The 20,711-nt window shown below is 40.8% G+C and overlaps 1 protein-coding gene across 4 annotated transcripts in view; it reads left to right on the top strand.

Moving 5' to 3' along the window:
- The window catches only part of LOC114873288 (transcription factor SOX-5-like), a 142,894-nt gene that overhangs the window by 115,738 nt on the left and 6,445 nt on the right, over positions 1-20,711 (top strand). For all 4 annotated transcript variants that reach the window (XM_029181469.2, XM_029181468.2, XM_029181467.2 and 1 more), the window contains one exon: positions 19,173-19,454. In XM_029181469.2, coding sequence (XP_029037302.1) covers positions 19,173-19,454 — 282 coding nt within the window. The remainder of the gene's footprint in view (positions 1-19,172; positions 19,455-20,711) is intronic.

The raw sequence follows: 20,711 nt of genomic DNA, 5'->3' as shown, positions 1-20,711 counted from the left end.
TTTTAACCCCGCGCGAAGCATCAACTTACACGGCTGCCTCGCTTATCCGATTCACCGGCTTTTCGCCGGGTGGCAGGGTGCGGTGTACAGAGCGTCTCTGGCAACGTCGACGGCAAGGGGTGGCGAGAGGGTTGGCCTCGTCGGTGTATCTTTTCGAGCGATCAAAGAATTATCGCAGTGGAGCGGCAAGCCGACGGTGTTTGTCGTTTGATCGCGAGGCAACGATGCGTGACTTTGCGCGTTACCTGCCGCGACTCTGCCATCATCGCTCCGCTCCGCTCGGCTCCGCTCCGCTCTCTGTGTCAGTGCACGGTGTACGTTAACGTCTAACGCGTTAACGCATTTTAACCGTGCTCGTCCGTTTCTTCCGCGTCTTGCCCACTTTTTTTCCTCCACCTTTCTCGCTTCATCCCTTTAGCACCCCTAGCTGTTGCACTCGTTCCAGCAATGTGTACACCCTCTGCTCCCTCTCCTCTTTGTATGTATCTCGTCGCGGCTCTCGTCACTCGTCCTTCTCGCGTTCCACCCTCTGCCCACCACCCTTTCGCCAGGCTCACACATCCAATATCTCTTGCAGAGGACCGAGGTCGGCTCCGCTGCCCTCGTCATGTCGTACTAATGCATGTAATTGCAGCTAACCTCATTAAACCCGCCGACTGATGCCACTCGCTCAAATTGCGTCCCTCTCCCGTTGCTTCCTATCTGCCTGTCTCTCTCCCTTTACTCGCCTCTACCACCCCCTCCTCTCATTCGTCTGTTTTCTCTCTATTTTCATCGACTCTCTTCGTTTCGTTATCCCCGTGTTCCGCGTTCTCCACCATTCTCTTGCCACGTTTTTGCTTTTTCCCATCCGTTTTATCCGTCTACGTTTTAACGTCTCTGTTTGACTATGTTCCATTGGACTACGAACTGTGCATCTCGATCCGTGTTTCGTTATCGCGTTAACTTCGATTCTTCCTAACTTGCTACGATGATCTTTTCTATATGAAAAGGTAAATGTCATGAAAAATATTGATATCAAATACCTGTCACCCGCAATTTTCGGACGAAACCCTTCGATAAAAGACTGGACGAATTCTCCTTCCGGTTCGGCCACGATCGCAGGGGATCACAGATCGTCGAGTTTCGCTCGTTCAGGAAGAAAAACGGTTAGCAAGGAATTAATGAAATAAAGCTACGTGACCGGAGGTCGTATTGCAGCGTAGGCGTTTGCGTGATTCGAAAGACCAACACAGCCTGTGGAAGCGGGGAAGATACATCGATGTGACACGAGTAGAGATTCGCGGAACGTTTCGGGACGCGGAATGAACGAATTGCGGATCGCGGAAGTAAATTCGATCGAGCTCCCAAATTGGAAACGATATTCTGAAATTCGAGCTCGTTTAACGGCGACGCCAAATTTCGGCCGGCCAATATATCGATTTCAATATCACGGCCGGCTTTCGAAATGTTCGAAATTGACTCGGTACATTTTACAAGCCGCAAGCCTGCGCCGGATCGATACAAACACCGTTTCCAAGCAATAACTCTATTCCGCAGCAAGAGTCAGACCTTAATATCGACGACCGATTAAAACGCGCTGGACATAAACGTTTTCGATAACATTCAACTCGGCCATCTACGAGTATCGCTCGTTGATGAGTGAATACCGAAACGATTTCGGTGAAATTCTTTGGATCGTTCAGTGATTACATGTTCTCTCCTAAATGCACTTCTAAACATTTCCTTACTAAATGATTTTAGTTTATAGAGTAACGTATACAGTCACCCTTGTATAATGATTGATCTTTTCCCTAAAAATATGAAAATATAATATAACGTATTTCTTACATAATAAAATAAATAAAAAATAATTACATTTTAATACCTAATTTTTGATTACTTAAAACATTAATCTAAGGACGTTAATCTAAAGTGAAATTTATTATTTTTAAATACAAGAGTTTCATATATTATAAGATAAAAAGAATATGAAATTCGGAATTAAATTAGAATTGTTTAAGGAACGTATTATATTACATTTCCTACTTTTTTATTTAGGAATAGTGTCCTAAACTATCGCGATATTTTCTATTAATTCACTTGTTTCTAAATAACATAAACGCGTCGCCGATGGAGTTTCCCTGGTTTCTCTTTGAGGTCGGTCACGAGTGCTCCTAATCGCAGCGCGAGGGCGGCCAGGGGGTGTTAGAGTATCGTGCGTACAGCGTTAATTACAAAATACTTATGTCGGACGGACGTCTTAACGCGGAGAGGAAGGTGGTTCTCGGTTGTGTTAAGGGTGAAGGCGTCGCCAGTAGTGCATGCACGACGACGTCTGGACCACTTGGCACTCGCATTACGGACCCTTTTCTACTCTTGCTACTCTTCCTTGCTGGCAGCCAGCAGCGTCTCCTTCAGCCACCGCATCCGATTTTCTGGAGGAAGAAAATGAACTCTCATATAATTATTTTCCTCATTAACATTGTGGCCCATTGTGTTCGCCGCGTTGAGAGGCATAGTCTTGCCGCCTGGTATTTTAATTACATTCCTATGTGCAGCCAGGCCTCAACTCAAAGGCGACCGTTCACGATTGTACTCTACTGCCTCCTCGCACCTTTCTTACCCGTCGGATCATCCGATAATAATTTTTTGTACTCTCGTTAAGGGTCTTTTCTGAGACCCTTTGTCCCTTCGACAACAAGTACCCTTTACTTGAGAATGAACAAACTGGATGATGGTGAGAGACAAACAATAGTTTACTATTTTTTCTTTGTTGTACACCACAGTTATATCTTTCTTAACGACGGGAATATTGTAAATTTATTATGTTCCTGTTGGAATGTTTCAAAATTACTAAAGTCCACAATTATATCCAAAATTAATTTCTCTTATTCTCTTCTCTTCAATTATCTTACCCCTGGCTCCAATTATTTTAATAATTCTACGAAGAATGTTTCAATTACAAGTAGCCTGACTTTTAGTCTGTTCTCTCGAATTGCAAAGATCTCGAGATTTTAAAACAAAATCCTAATGCAGTCGGCACTGAATTCCTTGATACGAATTAAGCGTCGCGAGACTGTTAATTTCGACCTGTGTGTACATTCTTCCAAGTACTCCTTAGATCGTTAGCATTCGAACACGCGTCAAAAATAATAACACGGCCTTCAAGCTAAATTACACGCGCTTCCAATTACGAGTTATTATTCACGCACGAGAACCGCGTCTCTCAGCGGATTCAGACGAGGTCCACACCGGTTAGGAGGTACGTAGTAATTTTCATCTCAAAAGTATTTCGTCTGTTACGCTTGGCTACATCGTCGACCATCTTGTCGACGATAAACAACCTATTAAACAACTACTTCACAGGGAGAAACATCCGCGAACAGATAAGCTCGTTGTCAATTATAACATTTTTCCCGCTAGAATATTCCCTCTTCTGCTGGTTTGTATGTTTTTTTTTCCTTTTTTCCTCGGGAAGAAAATCATTCCTCGCGATCGTTGTCGCATTGGCTCGGCACGGAAGAATGGACGGAGCTCTCGTGAAAAGCAGACGACAATGTTTGCGCCATTACCGTGGCGTTTCCATTATTTCGTCTCGACGAGCGAACGCTTTAGTTTCTCTTTTTCTTTTTTTTCTCCATCCGATTGAAAAGAAAAGGTTCGAAGAGGTCCACGATCGTTCGAGCTGTGTCTCGACGTTCTCTTATCTAATGGCGTCCCCATGTTCGCGACACGGATTGTTAACTGAATCCGGGAACGAGCATTGTTTCAACGACCAAGAGAGTCCCGAGCACAACAGTGCTCCATTGTATTCCCGGTTGCGTTCATTCAGCTTCTTCTGTCTCTTCGACGTTCGTTTTTTGTTTTTCTCTCCTCTTCCCAACTGTTCTCCGATCCGTCAGAGAGCTTCGTGCACGATTCTCGGTACCCGGTGCTCGCTCGAAAATTGTCTCCTCTCGTTTCACTCTCGAACAACTACACCGAACTCCCTTCAATTAGTGGCTGACTTTACACGGTTTCCGATATTTTTCGCGAGTATTTCTACAGGATTTTGTGAACTATTGTGTTTGCCACACTGTCCAAAACCATAACTCGCGAAATCGTGTAAAATCGGTCGGTAATCGATTGGAGTAAGGCCATAATTGTTTGAGACTGATGTACACGATGCACCTCATTGGCACAAGGGAATGCTAATTAACCTTCGAATCGTTAATTCGATCAGTGTCCTAGGATAGGTATTATTGACCATTGAGAACAGACATTGAACGTTTCATCAAAGTTGAAAGTTACACAACAAAGATTACCCTGACGCTTCTTTGATCGTCGTCTTTGGGTAGCCTGTTCGAGTAGAAGAGGAACGTTACATCAGACCCGGTCGAATATCCCTTTGGAGAAGTGGTGTCTGGTCGTGGTCGGTCATAATGCAATCAGAATATCCTCCGTGGTAAGGAGAAGAAGAAGATTAGAGGGCACCACTCACGGCATGCTATTTACTTTGAACTATTCTCGGCACTGCGGCCGAAACACACATTATCCGTCGCTGCCGCCACGACGACGGTGTACTTGCGGCTTGCAGAGTATCATCCGAGGAAACCGACTGATATCCCCGATAAACGATGCCCTGCCACGAAAATATCCACTCTGCTGACTCGATTCATCAAGGAAAAGGGATGAAAATAATCGTGTTACACGTTCATCTTCGATGGTTCAAGGGAGGTTTTGAATGAAGTTTAGGCGTTTGATTTCAAGGTCAATTCAATTAGATATGCACTGGTAATGTATTACTTTCAATTTAAGCCACACTTTTTATTCCAATTTTTAGAACGTAAAATTAGGGTGCGGCTTAAACTCAAAGTGAATATCTTAACATCCTATTTCTGCCGATTAACTCTGTCGGTGCAATAATGAAAATGAAAACTCAAGTTCTGGAAGTGAAGATGCCGAAAGTGATAGTAGAGGAAGATTTTGTCTTATTATATCTCTAACTATTTAAGTTAATTACATTTTTTCCTATTTCTCAATACCTATTATAAAATCATTTTTATTTCCATTATTTTTTTCAATTTTCCAAGTTTAGATTCGAAAGAATACGGTATATCGTTTTTGTGTATTCAATTATATAAAATATTGAACAAATGTGAAATAATTCGGAAGATTCTTTTCGAACTGTCTACATTGTGTTTATAGAGTTGTTTGAAAACAATAGAAAATTACACTAATTGAAGGGATTAGATCTTAATTAAGCAATTAATCAATCAACCAAATAGGTATGATTAATTATACCCTCCAAAGAGATTCGTTTTTTTTTTCTTCTTTAAGATTCTAGTTGAACAGTGTTACGGATGGAAATGGTTGTCGTTAGTGGAAGAGTATGATCGTAGTATAAGCATAGGTCGTTTGCAAACGTTCCAGAATGAAATGGAAGTAGGTACTGGGCGGGCATTGAGTGCGGTTATACTTGTAACTTGGACGGCGACCCCGAGGGAAACCGCGAGAGCGCGGTGTAGTAAGAATTCCACAGTGCGCGGATGTGAATGAGCCCCGCAGCTGCTACATTCCTGTGTGCCATCGTCGTGGTTCCCCCTTTTTCTTTTATTTACGTTCCACCTTCAATATTTTAGCGGAACATCGAGTGAGCCAGGCCTGTCAGATTTTTCCTCGGCCCGCGTCCAAAATCTTCTTTCTCGCCCTTAACTCGTCGAGGCGCAAATTTTTCGTCGGCCCCGTTCTATTCGTCGACGCGAAACAGCAGTTTCGTTAATCGTTTTAACACGCCGTTAAAACCACCACCGTTCGAACCCGCGTTAATAGACGCGAGTTTATTGACGTGCGGATACACTGCTCGACGTGGCTAGATTTGAGAGCTCTTTCCCTCTGTCCATCTGTGCTTTCACCTCCTGCCATATTTTGTATGTAGCGAACAGCTAAAATTATCAACTACTTGCACGTAACCGAACGCAAACGATGCTTCCGTGAAGTTCGTACGATTTTTCCTGACGACGAGTGATAATTGTTGATCCAGCGATACTGAAAATTATACCTATGCCCATAAATTCGGCATACACTTCAATCCATTCAATCCTAGGAAACGATACTCTGCACTAAGATAGTAGAAGATCCTTCTATTTAATAATCTTGTTACGTATAAATTTGAGAATGTGCCGTACTCATTTTTTATTAATTATGTATACCAAGTCTTAAAAGCTATGCCATTATTTTTGAGTAACGATAATTCATGGCTCGTTTAATTTACCTTCGCAATTTTCAACTTCGAGCCGGCAAAAATTAAAAAAGGACGTTAGAGTAACATTTCCTTAAGATAAAGAATGACGTCCTCCAGCACCCACTATATTAAAGTAGCCTGTAACATATTTTACCGGAATGTAAACAGTCGTGCATCACGAGTGACGCAAAGGACAAGAAGTAAAACATTATCGCCGAAGTTAACACGTTCGCGGACGGCAACTGCATATGCATTTTTCCCGCTTTGTTCTGCTGGATCACCACTGCATATGCAGTATATTAGCTTTCTTTTAATTTACATAATAAATACGATAGAAAAACTTGTAAGGAAAAATAATTCGACTTTTCATTGTTAATATTGGTAACATTGCATTACATCGTTGCAACAGCGAAAAGCTGTCATCTTTCCATTACAGAAAACTACCCCTTTCGACCGGGCGGGTATGGATTACCGTTTGTTTGGCTCGCTTGGACAACTAACCGCGCGATAATTTAATGCAGAGGTCTTCGAGAAGTCGTCGAGTACGACCTGCGAATTGTCGTGTCAGAATTCGGTTATAACATTAACCCTTTGACTGCAGAGTACTCTAGACTAAAACGTTCCGTGTGTTCGAAATAGGAATTAAGTCAATAACAGTTATCATTTTTTTCTTTCATTTCATTTCTAAATTTATTTTTCCATTTTTTTTCTTTCTTTCATTATAACCTGATAACATATGATGTATAATTAGTAATATGCATTGATAACTTTTATTTGGTTATGATTAAGATATACAAGAAATAAACTATAGCCGTAAAAGGGTTAAATATATCGTTCAGTTCCTTTATTATTGTGTCAATTGATATGTTCTCCGAAAACCACTCGTCGGCACAATAATATTATTTATTTCTAACAAACATCAAAATTTAGTTTATGGAGAGTGTTTATAAGAACAACCTATGTGAATTCACACCGTCCGCGAACGTGTTAACCCACCTAGCTCTTTTGGTTGAACGATTCGATCGATTGACCGAAAATTGTTTAAGGTGAACGCCAGTTTAGCGAAGGAAAGATTAAATAGAATTCTGAGAAGGACGTTCACACGGAATAGAGTAAAGCGCGAGCGGTTTGCTGGCGCTCAGAATCCGCATTGTACCAGGCAACGATTCGTGTCCGATCGGTCTGTTTAAATAATTGAAGTGTAATTCGAGCGGCTCGAGGGGCAATTAACGAGCGCTATTCCAAAACGAGCACGGCAACGGGCCCGGTGTTCCCGCTGCCAGGATGCGAGTTTCAATTCACGCGTATTTCTGGTTTACCCCGTTTCCCGCGTGTCGTCCGAATCTTTATTTCGGTTCTCACGTTTCGCCGGCGTGCGAGAGGGACACACGGGTGCAGGCGCGTGCGCCGAAATAAATATTGCATATTTCTGTACGGATGCATCGCGACGGAACGCGACTCATATCGGCTTACGATAGCCGGCTTCTTCTACGCGTGCACGCTCGGCGAACAATGCGTCTCGATCGTCCTCTCAATTCTTCCCAGCTTTCAATAGTAAATGTCACGACTTTGATCTTCAATAAAATGAAAACATAAAACGGCTCTTCTTACGAATAGTGTAAATTCGCTTGATTTCTGAAGAACGGACTTTCTCTTCTCCTCTGAGACATACAGGAAATCGCATAGAAGAAATTCTTAGAATTTTCTGAACAGTCCAGGTAGATTAATCTTAACAATTCCAGAGTCTAACTTACCTCGCATTCCAAGGAGTAAATCTTCGCAACAGTGTCAAACGTAACTCGAATGTATCGATTAACCGATCATAGAACGCGATCTATGAAACAACCGTTTATCGCAAGGATACTCGGACGAACAGTGTCGCATTCCTCGGGGATGTAGGCTCTCACGTACGTATAAGTTCCCAGCAGAAATTCCAGGAATATAGTGAATTCAAAGACCGGCATTACACGCGAACGATGCATCATTTTCCCGTACGAGTTTTTACCCGAACTGAGGAAGACGTTTCCTCCTAGGAAACGGGTAATGGATATCTTTTGATCGGTCACGCACGACTCATTCGATTTACAGTGTATCTACCACTGTTTTTTTAACTGGTCATAAAGGAAGGATCGTCGAGTGACCATCGCATCGGGCGGATTTCAAGTTAGTCACCTTTGGAAGTATTTAATCCTTGATACATAAACAGGAATAATGTTGGAATCAGGGTGAGAGACGAACACTTGTTTTTAATATAAGAGTTTATTAGCGGTGACTTCGTATAGACAGTAAATACAATTACAAAGGGGCAAGTACTCGATACTCAAGCTGTCTGTTTGGTAATTGCTAGGGATTTGATAAGAATATATGTATGGTACAATCGTGATACAATTTTTTTTCATTTGAGGGTATGTTTTCGAGAAAATCGGTTTGTCATTACTAAACAAAGTCACTTTACTGTGTCATGGTTGAACGGACGGGCAACATTTTCAACAATTTCTGCATTAATAAAGTAAATCTTAAAAATAATATGCTTTAACTTATAAACCTACGACATATGATTTATATCGAAATTCGTTTAATCACGACATAGTCAAGTGCTTACCTACTCGGAGTAAATTCACAATTGATTTTTTCAAAAACAAAGCTTTGAATGAAAAAGAAATGTATTCCACATTTTCGACTTCACAGTTGTATCACCAATATTGAGACACCTTGTATATCTCATTTCTAGTGGGGGAGGGATAAGGACCTTAGTCCTAATTAATAGTACAAACTTGATAGGTCATCTAGCACTAAACAGGGCTAAAATAATTTTTCGCTCCGAATTTTATTTACAATTAAGTGAAAGTTTGCGGTGATAGAAGTAGCTCGCACAGTGAGACGCGTAGTTTTTCATCGGCGGGGGTGAGGTTGAATTAGAATCGCGGTTACGGAAGAAGAGAAGGGAGGAAGACGAGAAAGGGTCCACGGTGGCACGTGCATCCCGCGTATTATTCTGTTACTCGAGTGGTGATCCCCGGTGCCCCCTGAGCCTCTCTCTGTGGCTCACTCGAACGCAGAGAAAAAGAGGAATATCGAAGAGAAGGGTCGAGGGGTGAAGGTAGAGAAAAGAATAGAAATGAGAGGAACAACTCGTGACGATGGAGTCTCGGTGCTCTGTGACTTGATTCTCGCGGCCGCGTGGCCGCAGCACATATAAAATTAATTAAAGTCGTCGGAAGCCAAGGGGCTCGGCTGTTTATTGTACCTCCCCCTTAGACTCGAGCCGGGATGAACGACGGTTAGGGCACGTTTTCACGTGACAATAAATCGCGACATTCGATGCGACGAATCATCGTGCAACGTATTTCACCGTGACGATCAATCACCTTTCGGGTAAATATTTGTTTCGAATCAAGCTACAGTCGCGATGACAAAATGCACGCGAACGACGTCGCGATGATTGCTCGAAGGTAACCGACGACACGTATGTTTCCTCGCCGTCTCGTTCTCGGTGAACGTTCCCCATAAACCAATCGAGGTGTCGAAGTGGTACGGTGACAGTGTCGTCGATGACGGAGGCGAGTAGAAAGAACCTTGTCGACGGAGGATCCTCTCGAGCGTTGACGGGAACAGCGACGACGGGACAAAGACGAAGGTAAAAAGAAAAAAAGCAGGACGAGCTGTCCGTTGAAAAGGGATGAGCGTATAGAAAAGAGTCTGAGATGGATCGGTGTCTCGGCGCAGAGGGAAGGAAAGAGGTAGATAAATAAAAAAAGAAGAAGAAGAAGAAGAAGGAAATGAGAAAAGAAAAGTGCGACAGGAAGGATGAAGCAAGGTTAGGACTGCTCGGTTGGTGGAAGGCGAAGGTGACGGGGTTGCTTTAGTCGCGTCTCGACGTCCCCTCGGTCCCTCGGGAGCCACGTCCGTCGTTTCACGTACGATCCTCGCAGAAAGAACTCCCTGGCGGAGATAAGAAGCCGAAGACAATAATCCTACTGACAGTCGGCTCATCGTCGCGGCTTATTTCGGCGATGCGACGTGCAGCTTTGAGCCGTTAAGAGGAACACGCTCCTCGATGTCTGCTGTCGAGCGTGTGGCATCGCGCCGCTTTTAATGCCGTTAATGCCTCGCTACGGTCCGAGTGTATGCCAGCCTCGATGCGATTCAGACGGTCCGTTGAATGAAATAAAAGAGAAAAACGTTCGTCCAGAACATCTTGAGGAAACATAAAGCGCTTTATTGTGGATACACGAGTAGCACCACGCTCTCTTGTCTCTCCATCCGTTCGAAACGTAGACTTTCCTTACCGCTTTGTTCCGAATCATTGCGAACATGTTGATGCGAGTACACAGTTTAATAATTACTGATTTCATTGAAACGTTGCGCACACGTTTCGTTGCATTTCCGTGTACTTGGCACGATGCATCATCAATTTTAAACTTTTCTAAAGGTATTCAATGCGAACGGTTCTTACAATACGGAAGTTTCTTATAGAAATGTTCATTGTCGAATAATAGTTGTCGAACGCGATGTTTACGAGGGACGATGTTACGCGCGCTGACAAACGTCGTTTCGTGTCCGGCGCCGATTTCGAGCTGGAACGCCGCGCCGCCCGCTCGAACACGCTCGATTCCGGTCGCGGTATTCGTGTCGACTCGCGTGGATGGGAATCGTAAAAGATAAGGGAACAACGAATAAAACGGCGAACAGTTGGAAGGAGATGAAACCGTATTCGCTTATAAAGTATTCGTCGACGCTGTTAATGTCGTGGCTCGATGTTTTCGCGTACGCGTCGAACACACGATAACTCTGTTTGCCCACCGTGTGGTCTGTTACAACTGTAAACACGTTACGGTCCTTCAGTGTTACATGGACCTCGGAACATCCTCGGAAACTATATTGCGACGCCTCGAAGAACATTCTACGCTTCATTGATACCTTCTCGATGAATTATGGATCTCGGCCTGTACAGACGCGCTCATTTCCGGAAGCGTAAATATTATTTTGTGCTACACTGGCTCATTTAGTCTGCGCGTCACCAGCTGGAAAGATCAACGCAGTTTCCAGTTCGGATTAATTTGAAGAAAGATTCGCTTGATTTTTCAACAAATTTCTGAATATCGTTGTTATTACGGTGATAATACCGACACTTGATATAAACAATATTGTTACTAGATTATGTTAGGCTTACAGGAGAATGATCTACCGTTTTCTAACTCGTGTTTTTTACATCTGCTGGTTGCCTCCGTTAGTGTAACAAGAAATTAGTTTCCTTTTTGAGTATTTTTAAATAGTTCATATTTTCTGTAATTCAAAATTAAGATAAAGAGCCAGGAAACATAAAGTTACAGATAGTTGAGAATAGTTCTAATTGTAATAAAATTGTATTATAATTGCAAAACACTAAACGAAAGTTACAGTGTTGTTCATATCAGATGTCAATATAAGGTAGTAAATTAAAAACTTAACTCTTAATTAAAGTTGGGCATTAGTTAAATTAATCTTCTAACAGAAATTTCGGCTAAACCGATGATATTGAGGAATAAGAAATAGATTATTTACTCCAATAAATTTTGATTTTGAATAAAAACTTATTCGAATAATTAAAAATTCAATTAGTTATTTGAAAATAACAAAAAAAAAATCCAATTTTATTTAAAATCAGAATATCGCTATATTTTCAAATAATTGGGTTTTATTCGAGAATTTTATTCAAAGATCTATATATAAATTTTCATTTAAAGAAACAATTATTTCTAATTTTGAAATATTTTCATTTATTCTCTACTCTACACGTATACGTTCCATCCCCGTGCCAGTGAATGAGTCAACGCTTCGATTACTACAGTAGAAGTGACCGTATGTAGTCCGGCACACTTTAACAAGAATCATGAACAATAAAAAAATCAGGTTATTTAAAAAATGTTAAACAAGAGTATATGGAACATATTAGAAAAAAAATGTCGTGTACATCTGGCAGAAACGGGCTCTGTCTGGTCTGGGATCAATATCACAATCGTCCAATAGCGATGACGTGAGATGGAAACCGAAACAAAGTCTTCTTTGTTGATGGCACGTCCCTCAAAGTGATCGGTGTATACGTGCACGATCGGTGGATGGAACTGATGGGTCGTTCAGTTGGATAATATTGTAGTCGGATACAGCGTACGTGGTAAAGGGAATTATTAATATTACCGCTTTCGAGAAACTGACCCGCAGAGGTTCTAGCACAGCAGTGATCGTGCAATTTGTTTATCCGTCGATGGGGAATATCAAAAGGATTAGAGGCGGCGGAATAGATAATAAACATCGGCCAATAAAGTCGCCCGAAAATATCTTCGTTGCAACGTATATATGCCATTGGCATACGCGTTTGTACGCGTGCCTACGTTTTCTCTGATCTATGATTATGGATTCCACGATGTCGATACCAAACGTATAGCTTTTGACTCGTGCTTCTTACCCGGGCTTTCTCGGAACGAGAAAACCAAGAGAAAGCTGCACATGATGTTTGTATTCTGAAACACCGTTTTCATCTGACAACCGAGCTTCCAAGTGATTCTTCGTTACTCGTTCCTCTGATATTTGACGTTGGTTGTTTCGTTAACAAGCTCCCTAAACCTTTTGTTTCAATTGTTTTTCATCGTTTTTATTTGTACATTATGGATACAGTTAGATTGAAAAGCGAGGATGCATTTAAATCAAAAATTCAAGCAACGATACGAATAAATGTTCTTTTAGAAATTTTCTATGCACATTGTAAAGTGGATATTGATAACAGTAAGTTGACTTCACTCGACATCCACAACGAATCTTTGTGTATAATAAGTCGATAGAAGTTGCTCGTTTCACCGGAAGAGTTGAAGCGTCTTCAGCTGGACGTATAATGATACACATTGTTGGCAATTGAGGGAAAAGAAACGAATGCTGCGTTGAATTATAAACTGTGTTTTAATAATAGTTGCTTTTAGTTTATATACAATGTTTGTCATAAATAATTTGGCAGTCAGCATGTTAACATTTGACGGCCATTTCCACGCCCACTTACAGAGGGTGATCACGTTATTATACTCAAACAAAAAATTGTAATGTTATGATATCATTTTCTAATTATAACAAATATATTTAAAAGTACAAATGAGACACTTTTATATAGGTTGGCAACTATATTCTAGAAATAATGAAATTATTCAATATTTTATCATTCCTCCTTTAGCTTTTATGACAGCTCGGAGGTTTTTTCCACCCACTAACACAGGTCCGAAACATATATAGGTAATTCTTAACGTGCATTAGCACCCATCCATCTTTTTTCAAAAAAGTGAAATTTATGTGTTAACATATTACTTGCAATATTGTCTGATATATAAATACATAAAGGATCAATAATATTCATACATTGTTTAATTAATCCTTTGCGTTCAAACATAATTGTCGTAGTAATTTATAATTCAACACAGTTTTGTATAATTTATAATACACGCTTTGAAGGAAGGAATTATTACTTCTTTTATTTTAAATTAATAACCCTTTGCGCAAGCTTAAAAATACTCGGTCGTCAAAGGGTTAATTACTCTCTTTCACATATTTCCAGAACAAATCGTTTGAGTATAATAATTTGACCACCCTCCGTAATTTAATTTAATGTATAAAATCTGTTACTAGCTCTAGCAGCTAGTTTGTATTAAAATCATTAATAAAAGGCTAGCAGGGTGACTTTGATCCTTGAAGAATCTGCCAATGATCGCCGTATTTCAAGTGGCTCGACGGAATCAATAAGCCGTATCGCAGAAGTGGTATAAAAGAGTATCATCGTTCTCGATGACCAGTGGACCATCTTCCTGGCAATAACACGACGATCCGCTCTTCTTCCCGTGGAAAAGCCGTGCCACGAAAATACCGCTTCCGGTTGCCCTAGATTCCGCATTCACAAGTTTCATTGCAGCGGCCGGCCGGCCGGCAGCAGAGAGCGAATCCCGTTCAAAGCGCTCCATAATTTATGTATCCCCAGGCCACCCCTGCGTGTCGTCGAATTCCGGCCTTCACTCTTTTAAAATTCCATTAAGAGTTGCAGCCCAACCAACGTTCTCTTTGTCGCGTTTCTGTGCCTCGTTGTTTCCTCTTGTATATTTCACGAGGGATTCGTTTCGTTCGAGCATATATGTACATCCGTTCCGTTCGATCGATTTTCAACTCTTCCACTAGACAATTTGACAAATTACAGACTTTCATTGATTATACAATCAGATTTGTCTACACGTTTGTAATTCGGGATTATCTGCGAGTCTACTATAAGGGAGGAGTTGATGCAATCATTTGTGGATGGGTCAACTGAAAAGAAAGGAATTTTAGTAGAAAAATTCCAATTGGTAACAAAAGAGTTTTAAATAAACACCACGGAGGGATGATTATTGTTGCAGATCGTTTCGCGAACATTGTACTTTCGATCTTACTTTCGCCCGGCTTGTATTAAAGCCACTGTGTTGGTTGGCCCGTCGTAATTTTAGACAGTGCCACAGTGACAGTCTTTATAACGCACGTGAAGTATGAACCACTTCCGGTGGATCTACGTCATCCCTGCATGTCCCCTTGCACTCCAGTGGCTCCGATTCTAAATCTAGATTCAAATTTCGTGGCCTTTAGCCTTCGTCTTTCGTTACCAGTTACTCGCCCGCGACAAAAGGTCCATCGCGAGTAAACGCTCTCTGTCTCGATTTTCCTCGCCGACCCGACAACGCTCGTACACGCTTCGCGAAATTATTCTGATCGTTCCGAATACTTTGCTTACTGATGGTTGTCGGTCAAATTCAATTCGAAATTCTTTGAAATTCTTTCATCACTCAGAAAAATGCTCCCAACTGATAGTGTTAACCCTTCTTCGACAACACAGTTAAACGTCCTTCGTGAATTTTTCCTTTCCACCTTTTCTGCCGGTGCCAAAAGATGGCTATTTTTCTCCCTTGCTCTTTCGCGAACGTAGATCGTAAGATAGCGGGCGATCGAAAACAGCGACAGCAGAGATAACCAGGGGGGCGAAGAGCGATTATGGGGGTAGGTATGTTTCGGTAATTGCGTGGCTAAGTTTAGGCGGTGCAGTTGGCGTCAATGCGCGGATGCATATTCAGAACGGGGCTCCTCATATTCTTATGCTCACTTACTAAACCGCCTCGTCCCGTGTAGATGTGAATGTGAATGGAACTTGCTGGCACCCCGCCTGTTTATATTTAGCCACTGTGGGCGGTATAGCTGTCATGGATACGTATCATCGGCATAACTGAACTTTGCAAATGAATAATGAAGTTCCATTCGCTGCATCGTTCACCGTACCCGTTCCTACGAACGCGCAACCTTCCCGAAATTCTTCGCCGGTATATTGTTCACTGGCAGACATTGTTAGCGATCTTCTCGCGGCCACGACCGCGATCACCTCGAATCTGTTAATGAAAGCTCGGCCGCCATTCTTGCCGGCAGCACCGGCCAACGAGCGGAAAAACCTCCTTCCTCTTTCGTTGATTCTCGCGAGATTGCGATGTCATACACAATCTTCGCGAATAAATGAAATAATTAAATACAATGTTTCTTTTTTTTATTGCGGTTATCTTACAAAGTTATCTTTTTTTTTCTAATGCGCGCGCGCTCCTAACGACATAGATAGCGGTGATTAGAGCCAATATGAGAATAATTATCATTAATGGACACATTTCCATACAGAGTTTCTTTGAATATGTAGATTTATAAAAAAAAAAAATGGATAATTAACGCGTTAATGAATCAGTGAAAAAAATGTCAAAGCGACAATGAAGGCTCGATCGAAGGATCTCGATCGGTTTAACGCGTTTTCTATAAAAGACGATCGATTACGATCATACGTTTATTCTTTTATCATTGTTCGTCGCAGATGATCTATTCTTAGCTGATATATGTGTGACATTGATATTTTACAGGGTAATTAAATTGCGCGTGTATAATGTATGAGAAACGATAATAATAAAAGATGAATCGAGAATATAGAATAAAGAACGTTTGATCGTTTGTAGATTACGGGATACCGTTATAATCGTACCTGCATACGATACAATGGTATTCGGTTGTTTAACATATTGACTGGCACAGTGAAAACGAGCGTATGTAGTACGGCACACTTTAATAAAGATCATTAAGGATACGATCGTTTCATTAATCAGGTGGATTGTTCATTGTGCTACTTTCTATTACTGGACAAGCGTTAACACCTAATCGATCAAAACCCTGTTAATAGACTTTTTGTTATGAATGATCGTTGACTGAAAAGCAATTAATAAGCGTTTGATCGTTAACGATTCGTCTAAGAACTCAATCAAAAGAATGAAATGTAGGTGTGCTACAATTAAAAGGACCTTGATAATATAGGTTACTCTTCCTAATTTATAGTTACTATTAACATGTTCGCTGTCACCAGTCACGCTACGGATTTATTTTCGTCGAATAATTAAGAAATAAAACTGATAGAACGGTTTTAAATACCAGCAATATTACACTCTGTTATTTTTATAAAGAATGAAACGATTTATGATCGACGAATTTCCAGTCGAGTGCTGGCAGCGAACGTGTTAAGTAATAAAGCGTTAATCGCATATATTTCATTTTAATTCATTTATCTAAATGAAATTTTACCGAATATTCCATTAACTGAAGCTAGTACTAAAATGATCACCGAAATTACCGATCGTCGCTCCGTCAAAATAAAATGGCGAAATTTTATCCTTAGCTCCCGTGGTTCGAACAAGATATCATTATTAGAGCCATTATTTAATTCGAAGTTCTTCGTTGTCACATGAAGGGTGTTCGTCGAAACAAAAGCAAATATCCATCAGGTTGTCTGTTATTTTCTGGTCATTTTGAATGGAAAGGAGAACGTGTTACTAGCTCGGAGAATACGAACGAGTTATTCGACGAAACCTGGTGTCCTGTGGTGATCGTAAATCACCAGCAGCGATCTCGCATCGAACGTGGAGGATTAATAATCGCGCGCGGAAAGGCGCGAGCAAGGGAAGAGGGACGTGAGCGCGTCTAATATCGTGCATGTGTGACGTTTCAGCTGGTGCCCAGGCTGGATGAATAAACGTCTTCCTTATCGTCTAAAATAGACTTTAAACTTCAAGCATATCTGGAGCTCAGCCAGGTCGTAGGAAAATACAATGATATTAGCCACGTTGAATTGTTACACCGCAGCCAAAGGTGCGCCGATAATCTATTCACATCGAGTAATAGAAACTGATACTTGTAAGAGTGCGCGTAAAGGCTAAGGTTAAAAAGGGACCAGCCATTGTAAATTTTTCAGGAAATGTCTTGACAATCTTACTCTATCAGGAAATAATTGCAATCTTTAATAATTATTAATTTCAATAAAAATGAGATCAGCCATTGTGAATTTTATAAGCAATATCTTAACAATGGGTGCTCTATTAGGAAGTAAATACGTTCATTAATAATTATTACTATCAATAAAAAAGATACTAGCAATTATGAATTTTAGAAGAAACGCCTTAACAATCTTACTCTATTAGGAAATAAAGGCATTCCTCGATTAATTTTTATATAAATTTAAAATGTACGATTAAATTTAATCTGCATTGTAATTTACAGTGAAAGAATTCAAACGATTTCAAAGACTAATTTTAATTTATAATCTGATCGCAATTTAATGATCTCCCTTCCACGTGTTCCACGCGTTATGCAACGACTAATTTGTATGGTAACCAAGAAACAATTGAAAACATCTTCTGAATTTTTTCACGCGCATTCAATGTAAATCATTCGAACAATACGATTGTTGCAGCGGCCGCTGTGTGATTATCGACACAAAAAATCGCTTGGAAATTAATATGCTGAATTTTCATAAATCCATAATCAACGCGTCTAGTTCTATAATATCCTGTGCCCGAGTACGCATCATTATTTTTACTGTGGGAGTCGTAAAGCGATAAAGACGCGATTGTCATCGAGACTTTGGTTTCGAACGCGTAAAAACCGACATGTTATGTACAAGAATTACCCCTTTTAAAACTGGTAGTGTAACCGAAGCAGTAAGCAAATATGTTTTAATAGCTGATCCTTGCAGAATCCAGGGAATTATTTCGCAGGATATATGCAACAGGCTGTAAACTTGATTTTTATTGGATTGAAAAATTCTTTCTCAAATTATTCAGCAAATACCCGAGTAAATTATCGTCTCGTTTAATAACGATCAATGTTGATGGCATTATACTGTCAGCAACGAACGCATACTGTAATTACGACACGGCCACCAGAATGATTAGAGGCGCGTGTTAAAGGCAATACAGATTCCTTCTTGCTCGTATTATCACTCGGTGGTGTTGATGTTCATTTTCGTCTCTCACTTTCCCCGCTGGTTACTGCTTCCGTTTCACTCGGCCGATAACCAGCAATTAAAATTAATACCTCGACTCGCTCACCTCTTATTACATTTTTTGGGAAACTGTGATCGCGAACAGGTTCCAAGAATCGATCCTGATGAAAAACCATTTTTTCCTCCTTTTTTTTTGTATTTCCTTGCTCCATGCCTCGAGCTCGTTATGGGCGTTCAAAGGCTCGCTACCTTCTTTCCATAGCTTACCACTGTTCCGAGTTTGTATTTTAATTAAGCAAAAGTTTGATGGAGAAGAAATTATGTATTCTCGTTGAAAGTTTGAACCGGGTAATGATATTCATAGACATTTGTTAATATTCGCTTGCCATCGATGTCGCAATTGAAGTATGAAATATTTCTAATACGATCACCACGGTTCCAACACCATTAGGAATAAACCGATCGGTCAAAGAATAAAAATTATTGGACGGGAATAATTTTATGATTCACTCTGTATACTTGTTACCATTTCTGTCGTGGTTGCACCGCGTCTTATCTAAAATTGTGGCGCCCTGAATCTCCAGGGCATCGCGGTGGATAAGCCTGCTCTAATTGCTCGTCCCGTGGCTTTTGCAGTCGTATCCTGTGCACATGAGCGTCGACTCGCAGAAGCAAATCGAGATACAGCGGCTACAAACGGAACACTTGAAGCGGCAGCAAGAGCACATCATGCAGCACAACATCCAGGAGCTACAAGCTCAGATGACAAAGAGCCAGCTGAACATGTCAGGACCGCAATCCTTGATGTTCCTACCGTTTCTCGAACAGCTACGAGGGTTACCCGTGCAATCGCCTATGCCACCACCGCCGGCCACGTCGACCACCACCACCAACAAACATATCAATTCGATCGCCAACGTACGTAAACCCAACGCAATCCCAATTTCCCCGTCCCCGTGGTTCAACTTTGATTACCGTTTGCCCGATTCACCTATGTATCTACTAACCAGTCCGTGAAACTTTAAAGCGATCGCTCTCGATCGAATTAAAAATGCAAACAGCGTCGACACGGGCGACGCTCGATCGCAATCGCGGGAAAGAAAGAAAATCGGGGGTAAGGGGGTTGATTTTCATAGTATTCATATCTGTTTTGAAGATACATATCTGAACCGCAGAGCCAGAATGTATTAAGTCTGAACCTTCAAATCAAAGGTGCAAAAGATTTATGAATTTTGAAATCGTCAGAGATTTGTATGTAATCTTTTTATTGTTTAAAAGTGAAATCGTGTACTGGACATTGTTGCTTTTTGATATAAGAAACAAATTGGATTTGATATTATCTGGCTCTGACGATGGACTAATATCAACGCGTTTTGACTTAATACTGTCTGGTTCCAATTTTGGATCTTCTTTTCTAGGAGTTAACTATCCGTTGGCAATGTTCTTTTTCATTAACGCGGCCGTCAAACTGGGTCTTTGATTTTTGGGCCGGATTTTATTTTGTTCTTAGGCTTGAAAAACATTTGAAAAAAATTGTGAAATATTTATTAAAGCTTTTAATTTAACATACAAGTGACATTTAAACGAAATGCTTAAGCCTTCTTGAAATGCAAATAAAAGCTCGAAGGCAAGTTTAAAAAAATGAGAATTTTGCTTGAAATTCTGCGACCCAGTATGTCGGCGGAGGGTTAATATCATGAATCTAGACAGTGTTATACGGCCCTGACGAATTTTTTGAAATAATCTTTTATTTATTTTTCTGCTGATTTCGCAAACAATCCTTGAAAATATTGAAGAGAAAATTCACTGAGCTTGCACCGAAACACCGGAAGTCGTAATCGTAGTTCGCGGAAGCATGGAGCGACAGACAGGAGACTTCGTTTGAACATTCTCGTTGGCATAAAAACAACTCTAGATCTGCCATCACCGGCATCAGATATTTGTCGTGTTAAAGAGCAACTGTTGAGATAATGGATACCTCAATGTACCATTAACCTATCGTTAATAATTCTAGCGATATTCTCAGGGATCATTCAAATACTCGTCCATAATATTTTGTATAGTTCATCCAAAAAAATTACCATTTAATTTGCATTTATTTATAGATTTGCATAAACTTCCCTTGTAGTTAATATAAAAGAAGGAAAAAAGAAATTGCTTTAATAGGACTTTCTT

Source organism: Osmia bicornis, chromosome 4, assembly GCF_907164935.1.
Source record: "Osmia bicornis bicornis chromosome 4, iOsmBic2.1, whole genome shotgun sequence".
Lineage (NCBI taxonomy): Eukaryota > Metazoa > Arthropoda > Insecta > Hymenoptera > Megachilidae > Osmia > Osmia bicornis.
This window is presented reverse-complemented; position numbering and strand designations above follow the sequence as displayed.